Raw genomic sequence first — 18,085 nt, 5'->3', positions numbered from 1 at the left:
AAAACCATATGGTTATCTTTATTCCCATTTACCTAGAGTCTCTTACTCAAATTTACAACACTCCTAGCGTCAACTTTTTGTACCCCCTCCCCACATTTGTTTCCTTTATCACTTCTTAAAGTTTATTTACTCATTTTCTTTTACTTTTCTTATAGCATTTACTCAACTTTACTCATTATTTCCTCATTGCAGATAAGCCTAGTACAAGTACATCAAAATTTCCCATTTTAAAAACAATCAACTTAGATGCTGCTCATTTATTCCTTTAAATTTTCTTAACATTCTGTATAGTTAACCTTTTTTTTAATAAATTTAAAACACCAATGTAAATTAAGCTACTTCAAATGTACAACATTTTTTATTATTTTAATAAACCACACATTCAGTTAACAAAAACCCTTGAAAGCTCTGAACACAAGCCTGTTCAAAAAAAAAATCTTTTACAGAAGAGGAATGTGTTTTATAACATTTATAAAGACATGGACTATGCACTAATAATCTTTAATAACCTTACAGCACATTATTTTCACACAACCAACATCCTTACCTAACTAATTCAAATTATGAAATTGTTTAAGTGAAATTTGCAATGCATTATAACAAGAGTGTAATGACCCTTCAATTACATGTTGCCCAAGTTCTCGTTAGATAATGATATTAAGAAAAAAAAGATTCTAAATATTGAAATCTGCAAAGGCTACCAGCAACCAGACTGGAATGACTTGAGACATGGCAACACTTCTACCCAGAAAGCAGGAACTCAATTTATATGTTCCCTAAAATTGACTTAATTTTCTCCAAGGCCTCCTCTTTCTTCTTGTGCAAAGGTGTATCAGCATCCATGTACTGCTGTTTGCTCATCTTCCCAACAACCAACTTTTCTACATTGGTCAGCTGTTGCAGCACACTTTCTCGAAGAACCCTAAAAAAATAGATACAGATTTTAACAAACCAAAGCAATACAAATGCTCTTTACTACTATAATTTGGTACTTAGTCATTCACACTTTTTAAGCACAGAAGAAAATAAAGTAATGCCAATAACTTTCCACACTTCAACAAACACCCTCTCCCTCCCCCCACACACCTTTACTCCTCACCAACTCATCTACTCACCGATTAGGCGAGTACACCATCCATCCACTCCCCAAATGCCCACTACCATTCACACATGCCAATCCATTTCATAAATATCTAAAACTAATAGTACAGTAATCAAATTTAGTGATGTTGAGGACTTTACAACACAAATTTTAAAAGGTTTTAATGTCTAACAATGTTAGTGCACACACCAACACACCACATTAGTTGGCAGCTGGTGGGGTCCTTATGTTCTTTTCCTGCAAGGCTTGATTAGTTGTCAAAAGTACACCTCACTCCCTGACTGACAGACTCAGACAACAAGAGTGGAGACGAGGAGAAAAACCTAGGAGTCATGAGATGCCACAACAAATGACATCAGGAAAGTAACCGGCCAGCTGCTGGCATTTATGGCCTTGATGGATATTTGTAAATTTACTTTGCCTTGTTGGAACTATTGGGGTAAAAATGACTGATGCATATAACTGAATTCACAGTTTTTGATGTGATACGATGTGAGATTACAGTTTGCCTCAAGTGTAATATACAGTACTGTGTGCATAATAAAAGGTGGTACACACAAACTAAACAAAACAAAAGACTTGAGATGTATTTTTAACAAGCTTTACACAAATGATGATTTTTCCCTAGATCAGTAATTAAGCTAAAAAATTAAATAAACATTTATTCATACACATGGCAAAAGACACTTACTTATCCAGTTTCTGCAGCTCTGACACCTTCTCAGCATACTCTGCATTATCCACACGGATTTTTACACCAATTTCGGTGATTGCTTGAGTCTCGTCGCGAATGCTGGACTGAATTTTCTTTGTTGCAGCCTGCAATATGTGGTGATAATAGTATTAATTACATACTTCAGTTAAAGTGTGCAATATATATATATATCTATATCTCGGTCTATACCCTAAAAAAGGCCATCAAACATTCCGGTTCATTTAAAAGGGCAATACTGTATGAGCTCATTAACCTAGCCAAATAATTGTGTAATCCAGGCAAAACAAATTTGTTCTACCAAACTAAAACAGAAATCCAGGTTACTGAGAGTCTGGCCAGGTTTTCATATGCTTATTATCTTTGTCGTGGTGTGCTTATCAGAATCCACAAAAGCCATAACACCTTACAATCTCTTGCGTATTTTCACAAACTCATGAAGCAAATACGTGATTCATACAACCTTTCACTAGTTATTCCCTGTACTCTCGTTAGTATCCTGCAACTGTACAATAATAATTTTATTCATTATCTTCCCCTTTTTAAAAAATGGTAAAAGGATAGCCATTAGAACAAGTCTGATCGGAGGATCACAACCCCAGAAACCTCGCGTAGAGCAAAAGGGTATTTTTTGCTAGCAAAAAACAAGAAAAATATATAATTGCTACATTCAATGTAGCAATTAGATAAAAAAAAAAAAAAAAAAGTCGAGCTGTCTCAACTTTTACTCGTATTATCCAATGCAGGTTCAATATTTAAATATAATTACCTGTGACTGAGCTACATCTTTGGAGACCTTGAGTTTCTGCAATTCTTCCTCCAGCTTCTCATAGAGACGAGCTCGCTTGTCATGATGAGTGTGCACCTGTTCACAGTATGATGATACACGCATCTTGGCTTCCATTGCATCATCCTTACTAAGGGTCAAGTCAAGTCGAACATAGAAAATAACCTGAGAGAAAAATACAATTCCTTTACTGGGAATTTGACCTTTTCAGCTGCATAGAATAGTCAAGTTATGAAGTATTACCTATGAAGATGGCTCAAAAATGCTACTGAAAATAAAATCCCCTTCTTTAGTACAGAATAACAAACTACTGGATAACTAGTAAATATTAAAAGAAAAAATTAAACATGCTATGTAAAGTTATTTCATAAGTCTATTCATTTCAATTAAGAGTATTTGATTTACAATATCAATAATGGAAATAGTGGCCTCCAAGCACAACTTTAGTGTATGTGCCACTCACACCATGGCAAGGAGAGCTTTACATTCTTGTATAACTATCACTTCAAAAGAAAAACTTAATAGTTTCTATTTGTACACCTATAGTAGGTGATGCATTTTATTGAATTATTCAAACATGGAAAAAAGTTACCATAAAAGCACTAGAACAAGCTATAATTTTTCAATCGTTAAGATTAATGTGACTATCATAAATTTGAAACAATATGAAGAAGACATTACAAAATCTTACCGTTATAAATAAGATGAAGAATGCAATAACCACAAGAAGAGGTTCTTGCAACATAAGTATAGCAGGAAACTGGTAAGTGCAGTGTCAAGTCTTGTATATGACTCTCCACCAAGTTCCTCTTGGTCAAAGTCACCACTGGCCGGCCCACTGTGTCGAGGTAAGTAAAGTGCAGCGAGTCTGGCAACCGCTCCACTGGGTACGGTGTCCTGCAGGTGCGGCAATTGGGCGCGTTAACAAAATTATACAAATATGGTTTGCATTTTAACAAATATGTAATAAGCACAATTAGAATGATTTGTCTTCACAAAAACAAAAGTTGACTGATTTTTACGTGATAAATAACACAAACTTACTCGAGAACAATATTGCGTACACCCTCTGGTAAGATGACTTTTAGCACCAACTCATCTACAGTAAAATCATCAAACACATGGTCCAGGATACGCATTTTCAGTATGTACTGGTCCCCTAAAAATAAAAAGGTTTATATTTCATTAGGGGTATTGTAGAATATACACCACTATTTTACACACATTGCCCTATTTACTACATTCTTGAAGTGTGGAGGCATCAGAATACCATTCTGACCCATTGGCATATGCCAGACAATAATTAAGTAATACAATATTGCACTTTAAACATCCCTGGTAAAAACGTTCAAAATACGAAGAAAATATTATATATTTATTGTTCTAAGAATATAACAATCACTAATATGTGCACTATATTTTTGAGTACAGTATAGCGATGGTCCACACATTTTATACAAATTCATCACATCACACACTTGAATAATATTGCTGAAAAAAAGAAGGAATTCAGTAATATTTTGTAGCAACTCCCACCAAATGGCTTGGCTGGAGCAGACCGGCCAGGGTGAGTACAGTACTCTGTCAGTGCCTGTATCATGTCAGACTTCCTCGTCCCATCGTAAGTACATAGGTCACGATATTTTGAATTGTTTCCATAATCAGGAAACTCATTTGAACAATATTAGAAGGAAAAAATGTAAACAAAATTCCATACTGGGGGGGGGGGGGTGATTTCAGCTATTAACAGGTGCAGCCCATGGTTTAAAGGAACACAACACTAGGTTAATGAGTTGGAGCCTTGTGAAAGCCATTGAGCCAATTTAAAACAAAATCCTATAGTCAGTTTCCATTTTGAGTTGACACAGTTTTCATTAACTTAAGTATAGGTCCCTACTACATCTGATAAAGATGTCCGAGACTGGGGTATGGGAAAAAACTTGTATGTAGTGAATCTACAGAGTCTGGCAGTTGTCCATGTGAAACATTGACATGAAAATTGAAGTGAAATTGGCCCATAGAGCATGGGAAATATTTGATTATATATGGCAACTCCCCTAAAATGGCTCTTAATCACAATTTTAGCAATGTCTATAGATGAACAATTAATGAGATTAGTGGAAACTGGCATAGCAATGTATTTATTTTATGAAATAAATAAATGCATACAAATTCCTTCTGACGGCACCTCTGGTTACAAGGATTTGGGGTTGGTTCCCAGAGTACCTAATCAAGGGCTCACTGTATTAATTCCCTGAAACCAAGCACTGACAAATATTGTTGGCAACAGATCCTAGCAGACTATTAAACCATTAAACCCATGCAGGTAATTATTGGTGAATGTTACTACACTGGTAATGGTTGCTTTACCAAAAATAAGTAAATGTTTACATTATGTACAAGCATTGAACTGGGTGGAAACAACAATTATGAAAATAATGACATTCAACAATTTGGGGGAGAAAGACCAAAAGATTCACAAACAATTACACTTACCAGAGCTGTAGAGGTACTCGTATGAAGGAACATTGTAACCTATCTTGTAATGTGTCTTCCAGCCTCCAAATAATGGGAATCTTGGTCTCAAATCCAATTCAACTGCATCATCTTGTACACGCATGTGAGAAGTGGAGATATTTCCAATTTCATCACGATAGTACACATCCTTTGCTGAAGCCGGCATTATTGTCTTGAACGACCTGGTAATGGATGATGCATTACAGTATTCTATTACACCTTCAAAACTAAGAAAAAGCATGAAATAAAAAATAAGTTTTTTTTTATGAAAAATAAACTTGTTTACCCAATCAACAGGGCTGCACTGCTATTAGAATTCTAAAGTACAAAAATGAAAGACTAACCATAAACCTAACCTGTCCCCAGGTCTAATTAAACAATCCTTGGCCTAGAAAATATTATGTCTGGTTGTTGCCTTCTTTCTTGACCTTTCTACAAAATTAATACAAAACTGTGTTCACAGTTTTTATTCACAACAATAAAATATAGCAGCTAAAGTCTAGTCCATAGCAGCTAAAGGTATGATAAGTTTTGTAAAAAGATCACCTTATCCTTATCAATTATTTTGCGAGTTTTACTTCATATCTAAATTTAGCATCTTATTACTATTCCTCTCGTATTTCCACATTTTCTACTCCTATATTGCACTTCCACCATGTTCCTCTATATGCTTAACCTCTTCTATACTGTACTTGCTAAAAAGTACAGCAGTGTAAACTTTTTTTTAGTCTTCATACTGAAAGTGTGAAATTTCTGGGATCAACGTTGTCATCCTTTTCTGTACACATGCAAGTGGATTTGTCCATGCTACTGTACAGCATCCAAAACTGGATTGCATAACCTAAACGAGACCTAACAAGAACAAGATAAAGCCGAACAACGTTAGATATCTTGCTAATACTGTACTTTTAGGTCACAGGGTCAGAACTCTTAGGTTCTCCAAATCCATGTTACTACAGTATATACTTTCTCTGATTGTAACTTATTACAGTAGCATCTTTATTTCCATTGCTTATTTCTCTCAATGTTTATGATTTACTCCCACTCGTTGGAGCCAGAAGGAATATGCAGTACAAATGAAGTAATTTTCATATTTATAGTAATGTTTCTCTTTCAATCATTTCAAGAGATCCAATCACTTATTTCCATTATACCAAATGTATTTATCCCTTCAGTGTGCCAGGACAAATAAGTTCTACAACGGGCAATGAAAGGAAAATATCAAAATACTGAAGCCTTGCATATTATAAGAATACCACTTTTTGAAAATACCTGTAGTAGTAAGCAGCAAATGTTAATACACGTGTACTTTAAATTCTGTACCAATTCATTTTACTTAAAAAATTACTTATACTACATATAATACACAGTACTACAATAGGATGGGACATTTCAGATGTCCATAAACTTACTTAATGCTAGAGTAGCTATTATGCTCACGCTGGTAGTCATAACGTGAGAAAGGCCCCTTCAGCTTGGCACCAATGTGCAAGACATCAATCGTCTCCTCAACAGCAATGTTACCCCAGTGTGACAGTTCAATAACACGTTCAAGCCTTGTTACACACAAAAATGGTGCATTATTTTCAGTAATGAACATTCATAGGATCCTGAAAGTAGACAAGGAAAATCCTAGAACGTTTCTCTGGATACTCCCCATATAGTAGTTATAGACCTGATGCTACAGAATAAATGTAAAAAACATTAATAAGTATCCCTAGCTTCATGTTAGGTCCTATTGCATTCAGGCATTATACCTGGATAAAGTGAAAAATGGAGACTTTGGCAAATTTAATTTTAATAATAAACTGATTAATTGGAAACTAATAAAGCAAGACCTCACAGAAGTAAACTGGAAATAACAGCTCAATAACGTAAACATAAAACAGTGCTTTGATAAAATAGGAACAGTAACATTAGAACAAGGTTGAAATCGCATACTAAAAAAAACTGCAAATTACAACGAGAACAGCATTCCCTCTACAGATGATGAAAATAAGTGCAGAACTTAATGCCCCACCCTATCCCAAGGACAAATAAAGGCTGTATATAGAAATAATCAAGCTAAAGCTTCAAGATTTGTATAACATCCAGGACAGAGCAGAAGTCTATCAGTGTGACAGAAGCCAAAGTACTTTTTCTCCTATGCAAGATCTAGAACAAGAGTTATATCAAGTTATAAACAGCAGTGATTGCAACACGTTGCAAAGGCAGTAATAAAGCACATGCAAGCAACTATAGCGATAGCACTAACATTGCACTTCATAAAAGTCTTTGAAAAAAAAAAAAAAAAAAAAAAAATTGTGCCGAAGAAGCAAGATCATAAAATACATGGACTCATTCATAGCATTTACATAATCCTGGACAACAGGGTGCTCCTGCCTCTCAACTGCAAGATCACTATGATATGGTCTTCAATGCCACACAATGTGCACAAAAGGAATTCTTAGTAAAATAGGAAGACGGATCTTTCATTTCCTAACAAAACCCCGAGTGTAAGAGTCAACAAAGTAAAATCTGGATCATCCACCGTGAAAAGCTCAGTCTCCCAGAGCAGTGCGCTTGCTCCAGTACTTTTTCCCATCCTCATATTGGGCATAGACAAACTATAGCTATGTATAAACAAATCCACGAGGGCCGTGATGAGGGTTTGAACCTACATCCGTGACTACGAACCCACATCACGGACCTTGTGGATTTGTTCATTTGATGCCTCACGCTATTGTGATTTCTGTGTGTATAGTTTTGTATCATGCTTTGCAGATGACATTATGATTTTCATGAAAGTATACAATATAGAGGACACAGCAAACCTGCAAACTGATATAAATCAGTTCTTTCAATGGGCCACAGAAGAAATCTATGTTTAAGGAAGGTTATGTTCCAGCTCCTGCACTATAGTAAAAAAAATAAATAAAAAGGGAAACCACAAAACAGTCAAAGCACAGAACAAACACCAATATAAAAGATTTGTGATTAATCATGTTGGAAGATTTTACTTCTAAAGAACAATAAAGCAGCTGTCACAACAGCAAGAAAAATGACAGGCTGGATAATGATAACCTTTCAAACAAGATATGCCAGACTAATGATACACTGGTGCTCTCAAGTGGAATACTGTTGCACACCAAAAACTTCATTTAAAGTTGAACTTGCTGACCTGGAGAACGTGTTAAGGTTCTTTACGGCTCGAAACCCCTCAATAAAACATTAAATTATTGGGCCCACTTAAAATATTTAAAATTATTCTCTAGAGACCAAGAGACATGGCAAAAAGTGCATAATAGCCACGTTAAAGTGTGAAGGTGTAATAGGCACGCTAAGAGAATTCTATAAAAATCAGAGGGGCCTAAGATTGTTCAACACTCCCTCAAAACATAAGGGGCATTTGTGAACATTTTGACACCAAATTTATAGATAACTTGATTGTTATAAACCAACAAATACCTTGGAAAACAAAATGATTGCAAGCATTTATCACATTGTTCAGCAACCCATGTGCAGCCTGGAGAGCCTAGAATGTTTGTGATCAAGAGTGTGCAGCAAAGTCAGACTGCCAAAATTATAAACCAAACTCAAAGCAAAATCAGATAAAAAAAAATAATTAAATTATGAAAAATAACATTAAAGTACAATATAAGTGAGAAATTAGTAAATAAAGAAGTGGCACTGCAGTACCTAAATATAATAATCAACCTTGATAAAATAATTAATCATTATCTTATGAGACCCCATAGTATTTTCTAAAATTAAAAGATAGTGTACATACTTCAATAAATAAAGCACCATTACCTCAGAGAATCCAGTAACTCCATCATATGGGCCATATGTAATGGAGGTGTCAGTGTGGGTTGTGGGCTTCAGACGAGAGTACGATTCAATATTGGGAGAGGGAAGAGTAACGGTGGTGGTCTGGGTTGTGGTGGTGTAAGGAGTGAGCACATAGTGATTCCCAGCATAGCGAACTAACTGCTTCTCCCCTTGTTGAATGGTGGCTGGGTATGGTTCTAACATTTGGGTCAAGATGATCTCTACCTCAACCTGAAATAAAACCATTACATTATTTGCTGAATATTAACTGAATAGTCCCTCCATCACCTTTCTTTAAGTAACACTAACTTAAGATTTTAAACTCTAGTCTTTAATCTTTTTCACCTGATCCTATCTCAATGGTTTTCACCCATTCATCTCAAGCCGTTTCCACAACCAATTGTGAATTATTCACACATCTGTACCATATATACTTATTTCAACATTAAAGCTTTACAAGACATTACAGTGCTGTAAAAATTTTGGTTAAAAAATACAAAAATTATACTTACATTGACAGTTTTGCCTGGCTGGAGTGCATCCTTTAGCTCCACCTTATAAAAGGCAAAATCACGATGCTCTTGAACACTGGTCTCCGCAACCTTGAGGACTGTGCCACCAGACTAAAAAAAAATGAGCATGATCTTTATAATTTTTATAATACCATTGCAGTAAACTTATGTTTAATACTGTACACGCCTCTGAAACAAAGAGACCTATAGCCCATTTGAGCAACAAATGGTCAATTTGGATACTGAAGGACTTTTACTATATTTGGATGAAATACAAGCTTTGATACCACAGCAGTCTAATTGATTTGATCAATGGGAGGGAAGTGATTTCCCCAAACAAATAACTTGTCAAGCAGGCAGGTGTTAGGGGAAAAGTAATGGGAAAGACAGTCAAGAGTGCAGTGTGTTATTGCCAGGGAAAAAGAGTAAAGTATTAGGGATTCTTTCAGACAGATCAAGCAGGGACCTAGAAAGAGGATTGGACAACTGAATGGCAGGATAGGTTGTTTTGATAAGGGCTTTTTCACACATACTAAGTATTCCATAAATGTAACCCCTAAATCATTATAATTAACCTGTATTTTGATTTTTGGGGGTGGTTATTTTTTCTTGACATCATTTCAACACTGACCTCCAACTTTCACATATTCCAGTACAAATACCAAACTGTTTATTAAAACATACAAGTAAATTAATGAATTAGAACTACCTTATTCATTGTCAATAACTTCAAATTCAATTATCCTGTATCTCTAAAACTAGATTCTCGACTTTCAACAGAGTATAAAAATATCCAATTTCTGACCGATTCTCACCATTCTTACATATAATGTGCAGAGCTGTGTTCTTAGAATCCTATAGAATGGATGTTTCATAAACCCTAAACATATGGAAATAATTTTTTTTTCTAAATTTTGTGCATATTTCAAATGCCATAATGACAATTTTTTTTTACAGTAAACTGAAAACCTATATTCTCACCTTTGGAAAATGAAGATCATATATTATTCTGAGCGCATAACACCAAATAAACAATTGGCAATTTAATATTTTTGCAGCTCATTTTAAAATCAAATTTTTAATATTCAATTTTATAATTATTTTAATTTTCTTGTTTTTCAAGTTAAGATGGTAATCATAGACAAAGCTAGAGCATTTGCCGAGTAGATTATGCACAAAACTTTTGAAAGCATTTCAGCAAATTTTACAAACCGAGTAATATGCCTTGTCGTATATACATGCCTTGCGCAGTTTAAAGGTTAAAAACCTCCCAAACTAAAGCCAACCAACCAATATACATTTAATTAAAAATTAGCTGTGGACAGTACCTGTGTACCATTTGCCTGTACCCTTAGTAACAATTTGTTTAACACAGTTCAGTTGATCGACAGTAAAGAGGTGGGACCAAAGAGCCATAGCTCAACCCCCGCAAGCACAATTAGGCAAGTACAATATACAAAAGTTTCACAACCAAGAAACACTTAATTCCCAGCAGTCATGCAAAGCTTCCTAGAACCAAGTATAGTGTTCATCATGAAATATTATGGTGCAAATCTATTTACTTCTCAAATTTAGTCTCCACCTATAAAATTATTAATGATTAAACTGCAGAAGATATGTTGGTCCTTACAAGGCAACTACCCATTTATACCCAACCACACCCGTTCTCAGGCTTAATCCACACTTTAACCCTAAAGAGCAGTTATTTATAGTAAAACAAAGTTGATTCCCAGGGTAATGCAGATATCACATGATAATTTTAGACATTTTTATACACAATGTAAATATAGTTATAATACTGTACATTTACATGATGTAATGGAGTTCACCGAGACCCACTAAAAAAATGAATCGGTTCTTTGATTAAGGTTCATAACTCGGTAATTATATATACCGAACAGTAAGCTCATTTTACAATTTCCACACAGGACAACAGTCCATCCAAAAGCTTTTAAAGGATGTCTAGAGTCTCAATGTGCAGTGAATACCAAACATTGCAGCGTGTCATTACCAGTGACAAACTGCTGTCGCAGTGAACGAGTCAATTCGTCTCCAACAAACTTCTCTTAAACTTAAAAACCAATCCAACTTAACAAAGCCTACCTTAAAACATATGGCTTTGACAAACAAGAAACTGAGCTTTATTGAAATGCCAGTGTTCTATGTGTCTGCCTGAAACGGTATATGCGCTAGTGGCTATACATGAAAAATCATCAATACTATGTACTCTCATTGTACCTTCTTGTACATATAAAAATACATATGACCATACCCTAGTGAAACATGGTGGACCTGAACTTTTGCCACAGGTGCTCGAGGGGGCAGGACTGGGGTCCAGCACTCGGCTCTCATAACGTACCAGTTTGTCTGTCATATAATGCAAGCTAAACCATCTACCAAGACGTTGGTTAAGACACCTGATGAGAAGCAGTGAGCGTCATCTTGTAGACCGGCGACCATAGCCTACCACAGCCACACCTGCCACTGCCATACCTGCTACTGCCTCCTGCCACACCTGTCACTGCCTCCTGCCACACTAAACCTCTTACCTGAGCGTTAAAATACGACAAATTATCCCTTTCTGGTCCAGTGAAGGCGAAGAGGAACGATCTGACAGCTCCAGACCCGGTGTTTTCCAACGTTATTTTGTTGGTAATTTTGACCAGCTGGGAGGATATGTCCAGCTTCCTGTCCACCTTCTTGTTGACCAGCTCCCTGTTGATGGTGTCGTGAGAGGCGGCAGCTGAGACGAGCAGCAGCGCCAGCAGCAGCTGCACGAGGCCCGACATCTTGAGAGAGACGTGAGGGAGGCGGGAGACACAGCGCCACTGCCAGCAACGCTCAGCCAACCACAGACTGACAACACTGACGCCATCTTGACCAGACTCGCAGCGGCTTGCGTCCCGCCCGCCATATTTAATTCCACTATAGTCGTTTTCATATATCCATACATTAAAACATTGATTTTAACCATGATATATATGTGCTTCCGCCTACAGTTTAGACCTATTATCTTGTGTATGACCCTCTGTCCTGCGTGACAGTGAATACCAGCATTATCCTCACTTTAATAAAACTTAATCGAAATCCTCGGATTAGACAAAATTGTAATTGATTTTGTCAATATAGATGTTAATAATAATAATACTATAGTTAGTCAAAGAATCTGCCTTTAAAGGAGCCGTTGAGTGTAGCCTTGGATTGTCAATGAGCAATCTGAGAGTAATAGTACACCAAGAACTTCAACAAAATCTTGTAGATCTGAGGCAAAGTGAAATCGACACCAGTAATTCCATCTATCATCATATTATCATGCCGGAGGAGCCACACATTTCTCATCATACTATCATGCAAGAGGAGCCACACATTTCTCATCATACTATCATGCAAGAGGAGCCACACATCTATCATCATACTATCATGCAAGAGGAGCCACACATCTATCATTATACTATCATGCAAGAGGAGCCACACATCTATCATCATACTATCATGCAAGAGGAGCCACACATCTATCATTATACTATCACGCAAGAGGAGCCACACATCTATCATCATACTATCATGCAAGAGGAGCCACACATCTATCATCATAGCTATCACGCAAAAGGAGCCACACATCTATCATCATACTATCATGCAAGAGGAGCCACACATCTATCATCATACTATCACGCAAGAGGAGCCACACATCTATCATCATGCTATCACGCAAAAGGAGCCACACATCTATCATCATACTATCATGCAAGAGGAGCCACACATTTCTCATCATACTATCACGCAAGAGGAGCCACACATCTATCATCATGCTATCACGCAAAAGGAGCCACACATCTATCATCATACTATCATGCAAGAGGAGCCACACATCTATCATCATACTATCATGCAAGAGGAGCCACACATCTATCATCATACTATCATGCAAGAGGAGCCACACATCTATCATTATACTATCATGCAAGAGGAGCCACACATCTATCATAATAATTAGGTAATTACACTTACTAGGTAATTACACATCTATCATTATACTATCACGCAAGAGGAGCCACACTTACTTAGTACCCAGATGAGCCACAGAGACGTTAGAAAGAATTATTTCAGTGTCAGGGTAGTTAACAAATGGAATGCATTAAGTAGTGTTGTGGTGGAGGCTGACTCAGTTTCAAATGTAGATATGATAGAGCCCAATAGGCTCAGGAATCTGTACACCAGTTGATTGACAGTTGAGAGGCGGGGCCAAAGAGCCAGAGCTCAACCCCCGCAAACACAACTAGGTGAGTACACATCTATCATCATACTATCATGCAAGAGGAGCCACACATCTATCACTATACTATCACGCAAGAGGAGCCATACATCTATCATCAATCAAGAGGAGCCACACATCTATCATCATACTATCATGCAAGAGGAGCCACACATCTATCATCATATTGTCATGCAAGAGGAGCCACACATCTATCATCATACTATCACGCAAGAGGAGCCACACATCTATCATCATACTATCACGCAAGAGGAGCCACACATCTATCATCATACTGTCATGCAAGAGGAGCCACACATCTATCATCATACTGTCATGCAAGAGGAGCCACACATCTATCATCATACTGTCATGCAAGAGGAGCCACACATCTATCATCATACTATCATGCAAGAGGAGCCACACATCTATCATCATATTGTCATGCAAGAGGAGCCACACATCTATCATCATACTGTCATGCAAGAGAAGCCACACATCTATCATCATACTGTCATGCAAGAGGAGCCACACATCTATGGTTCATCCAATAAAATCAGCAGACTTCTAGATGTTACTACTGCTCGGCTTAGACTCGGTTACAAGTATCTCTGGGAATTCTCATTATCTGCTTTTTTTTTTTTTGCAGGGATATTCCTGCGCGGGCCCTAAGCCTCTGGCTGGCCCGCTACGTGTTGCTTATTTCTGTTTTACTTAGGCGGAGTATGAGTATTTATGACTCGTATGGTCGCTTCAGTTAGATTTTGCCATATGTTTTTAACAACTTCGTCTGCTCTAATGAATCTAAGTTGAAATCTTAATGGGTTTGTAACTGTGCACTGTGTTAGATAATGTTCCAGTGGTCTGTCATTATCTGCTGATGTAGACCTGACCAAATGTAAACTGTGTCAACAAAATTATTCGCACACCCTCCGTCACTATGTGATGGAGTGCGAAAGATACGTGAATTCAGAGACAATTCTATAACCAATGTTCCAAGGATGTGTAAATATTTCACTCAAAATGATCTGCTACCAGAAATTTTAGCCAAATATCCCCAGTTTGCTAATTGTAGGTAGTAACTGAGTGACTATAACCTATCCACCGCTGCCCACTGGATAGGGGGTGGTGTAGAGGTCAAAGTTATCAATTGTGACACTAGCTCTCCACATATGTCAGTTGCTTAATTTAGAAACTGTACTTGTGGTCGATCTCGAACCCATTGAAGATGTGACGACTTATACTGAATTTTGTAACTAGCTCATCAAGACTGTAACTTGCTTAGCTAAATGAATTGTGGGGTTCAGTCCCTGAGCCCATTATGTGCCTCTGTAACCCTTTCCACTACCGCCCACAAGATGGGTATGGAGTGCATAATAAATGAACTAAACTACATTATATGTATATATATATATATATATATATATATATATATATATATATATATATATATATATATATATATATATATATATATATATATATATATATATATATATATATATATATATAAGCCTATACTTGCATAAACCACAAGTGAAGATTAATAATCTTTGGACAACACCCACCAGTGGGACTCGAACCCAGAAAGCACAACTACCTTCCAGTAGCTGGCATAACTAGTATGCTTTAACCCACTACACCATCAGACCTTACGACCATCAGTAAGGTCTGATGGTGTAGTGGGTTAAAGCATACTAGTTATGCCAGCTACTGGAAGGTAGTTGTGCTTTCTGGGTTCGAGTCCCACTGGTGGGTGTTGTCCAAAGATTATATATATATATATATATATGTCGTACCTAGTAGCCAGAACGTCGTACTCGGCCTACTATGCAAGGCCCGATTTGCCTAATAAGCCAAGTTTTCCTGAATTTATGTATTTTCTCTAATTTTTTTCTTATGAAATGGTAAAGCTACCCATTTTATTATGTATGAGGTCAATTTTTTTTATTGGAGTCAAAATTAACGTAGATATATGACCGAACCTAACCAACCCTACCTAACCTAACCTATCTTTATAGGTTAGGTTAGGTTAGGTAGCCGAAAAAGTTAGGTTAGGTTAGGTTAGGTAGGTTAGGTAGTCGAAAAACAATTAATTCATGAAAACTTGGCTTAGTAGGCAAATCGGGCCTTGCATAGTAGGCTGAGAAGTGCGTTCTGGCTACTAGGTACGACATATATATATATATATATATATATATATATATATATATATATATATATATATATATATATATATATATATATATATATATATGCAAACAAGCCTGAATGGTCCCCAGGACTATATACAACTGAAAACTCACACCCCAGAAGTGACTCGAACCCATACTCCCACAACTGGTATGTACAGGGACGCCTTAATCCGCTTGACCATCACGACCGGACAAAAGGAAGTGATAGCCGAGGCTATATGAACCACTTCCCCGCCGGCACTCGGATGGTAATCTTGGGCATAGCATTTTATCAAATCACCTCATTCTTTGGGGCACACGTGAGGAACACAAATGCAAACAAGCCTGAATGGTCCCCAGGACTATATACAACTGAAAACTCACACCCCAGAAGTGACTCGAACCCATACTCCCACAACTGGTATGTACAGGGACGCCTTAATCCGCTTGACCATCACGACCGGACAAAAGGAAGTGATAGCCGAGGCTATATGAACCACTTCCCCGCCGGCACTCGGATGGTAATCTTGGGCATAGCATTTTATCAAATCACCTCATTCTTTGGGGCACACGTGAGGAACACAAATGCAAACAAGCCTGAATGGTCCCCAGGACTATATACAACTGAAAACTCACACCCCAGAAGTGACTCGAACCCATACTCCCACAACTGGTATGTACAGGGACGCCTTAATCCGCTTGACCATCACGACCGGACAAAAGGAAGTGATAGCCGAGGCTATATGAACCACTTCCCCGCCGGCACTCGGATGGTAATCTTGGGCATAGCATTTTATCAAATCACCTCATTCTTTGGGGCACACGTGAGGAACACAAATGCAAACAAGCCTGAATGGTCCCCAGGACTATATACAACTGAAAACTCACACCCCAGAAGTGACTCGAACCCATACTCCCACAACTGGTATGTACAGGGACGCCTTAATCCGCTTGACCATCACGACCGGACAAAAGGAAGTGATAGCCGAGGCTATATGAACCACTTCCCCGCCGGCACTCGGATGGTAATCTTGGGCATAGCATTTTATCAAATCACCTCATTCTTTGGGGCACACGTGAGGAACACAAATGCAAACAAGCCTGAATGGTCCCCAGGACTATATACAACTGAAAACTCACACCCCAGAAGTGACTCGAACCCATACTCCCACAACTGGTATGTACAGGGACGCCTTAATCCGCTTGACCATCACGACCGGACAAAAGGAAGTGATAGCCGAGGCTATATGAACCACTTCCCCGCCGGCACTCGGATGGTAATCTTGGGCATAGCATTTTATCAAATCACCTCATTCTTTGGGGCACACGTGAGGAACACAAATGCAAACAAGCCTGAATGGTCCCCAGGACTATATACAACTGAAAACTCACACCCCAGAAGTGACTTGGGTTCGAGTCACTTCTGGGGTGTGAGTTTTCAGTTGTATATAGTCCTGGGGACCATTCAGGCTTGTTTGCATTTGTGTTCCTCACGTGTGCCCCAAAGAATGAGGTGATTTGATAAAATGCTATGCCCAAGATTACCATCCGAGTGCCGGCGGGGAAGTGGTTCATATAGCCTCGGCTATCACTTCCTTTTGTCCGGTCGTGATGGTCAAGCGGATTAAGGCGTCCCTGTACATACCAGTTGTGGGAGTATGGGTTCGAGTCACTTCTGGGGTGTGAGTTTTCAGTTGTATATAGTCCTGGGGACCATTCAGGCTTGTTTGCATTTGTGTTCCTCACGTGTGCCCCAAAGAATGAGGTGATTTGATAAAATGCTATGCCCAAGATTACCATCCGAGTGCCGGCGGGGAAGTGGTTCATATAGCCTCGGCTATCACTTCCTTTTGTCCGGTCGTGATGGTCAAGCGGATTAAGGCGTCCCTGTACATACCAGTTGTGGGAGTATGGGTTCGAGTCACTTCTGGGGTGTGAGTTTTCAGTTGTATATAGTCCTGGGGACCATTCAGGCTTGTTTGCATTTGTGTTCCTCACGTGTGCCCCAAAGAATGAGGTGATTTGATAAAATGCTATGCCCAAGATTACCATCCGAGTGCCGGCGGGGAAGTGGTTCATATAGCCTCGGCTATCACTTCCTTTTGTCCGGTCGTGATGGTCAAGCGGATTAAGGCGTCCCTGTACATACCAGTTGTGGGAGTATGGGTTCGAGTCACTTCTGGGGTGTGAGTTTTCAGTTGTATATAGTCCTGGGG

General features: G+C 38.1%; 1 protein-coding gene across 1 annotated transcript; it reads right to left on the bottom strand.

Moving 5' to 3' along the window:
- Positions 1 to 343: 343 nt before the first annotated feature.
- On the bottom strand, positions 344 to 12,297 carry LOC123759700 (dolichyl-diphosphooligosaccharide--protein glycosyltransferase subunit 1). Its single transcript, XM_045744934.2, is given in 12 exon segments — positions 344 to 922; positions 1,794 to 1,921; positions 2,584 to 2,766; positions 3,293 to 3,370; positions 3,372 to 3,498; positions 3,646 to 3,760; positions 5,098 to 5,300; positions 6,531 to 6,706; positions 6,708 to 6,728; positions 8,911 to 9,159; positions 9,441 to 9,551; positions 11,990 to 12,297. Coding segments are annotated over 12 exon segments (1,788 nt in total). The 5' UTR covers positions 12,230 to 12,297; the 3' UTR covers positions 344 to 765.
- Between the last annotated feature and the right edge of the window lie 5,788 nt (positions 12,298 to 18,085).

The sequence above is a fragment of the Procambarus clarkii genome, chromosome 8, assembly GCF_040958095.1.
Source record: "Procambarus clarkii isolate CNS0578487 chromosome 8, FALCON_Pclarkii_2.0, whole genome shotgun sequence".
NCBI classification, from domain to species: domain Eukaryota; kingdom Metazoa; phylum Arthropoda; class Malacostraca; order Decapoda; family Cambaridae; genus Procambarus; species Procambarus clarkii.
Note: the sequence above shows the minus strand (reverse complement) of the source record. Positions and strands in the feature narration are given on the sequence as shown.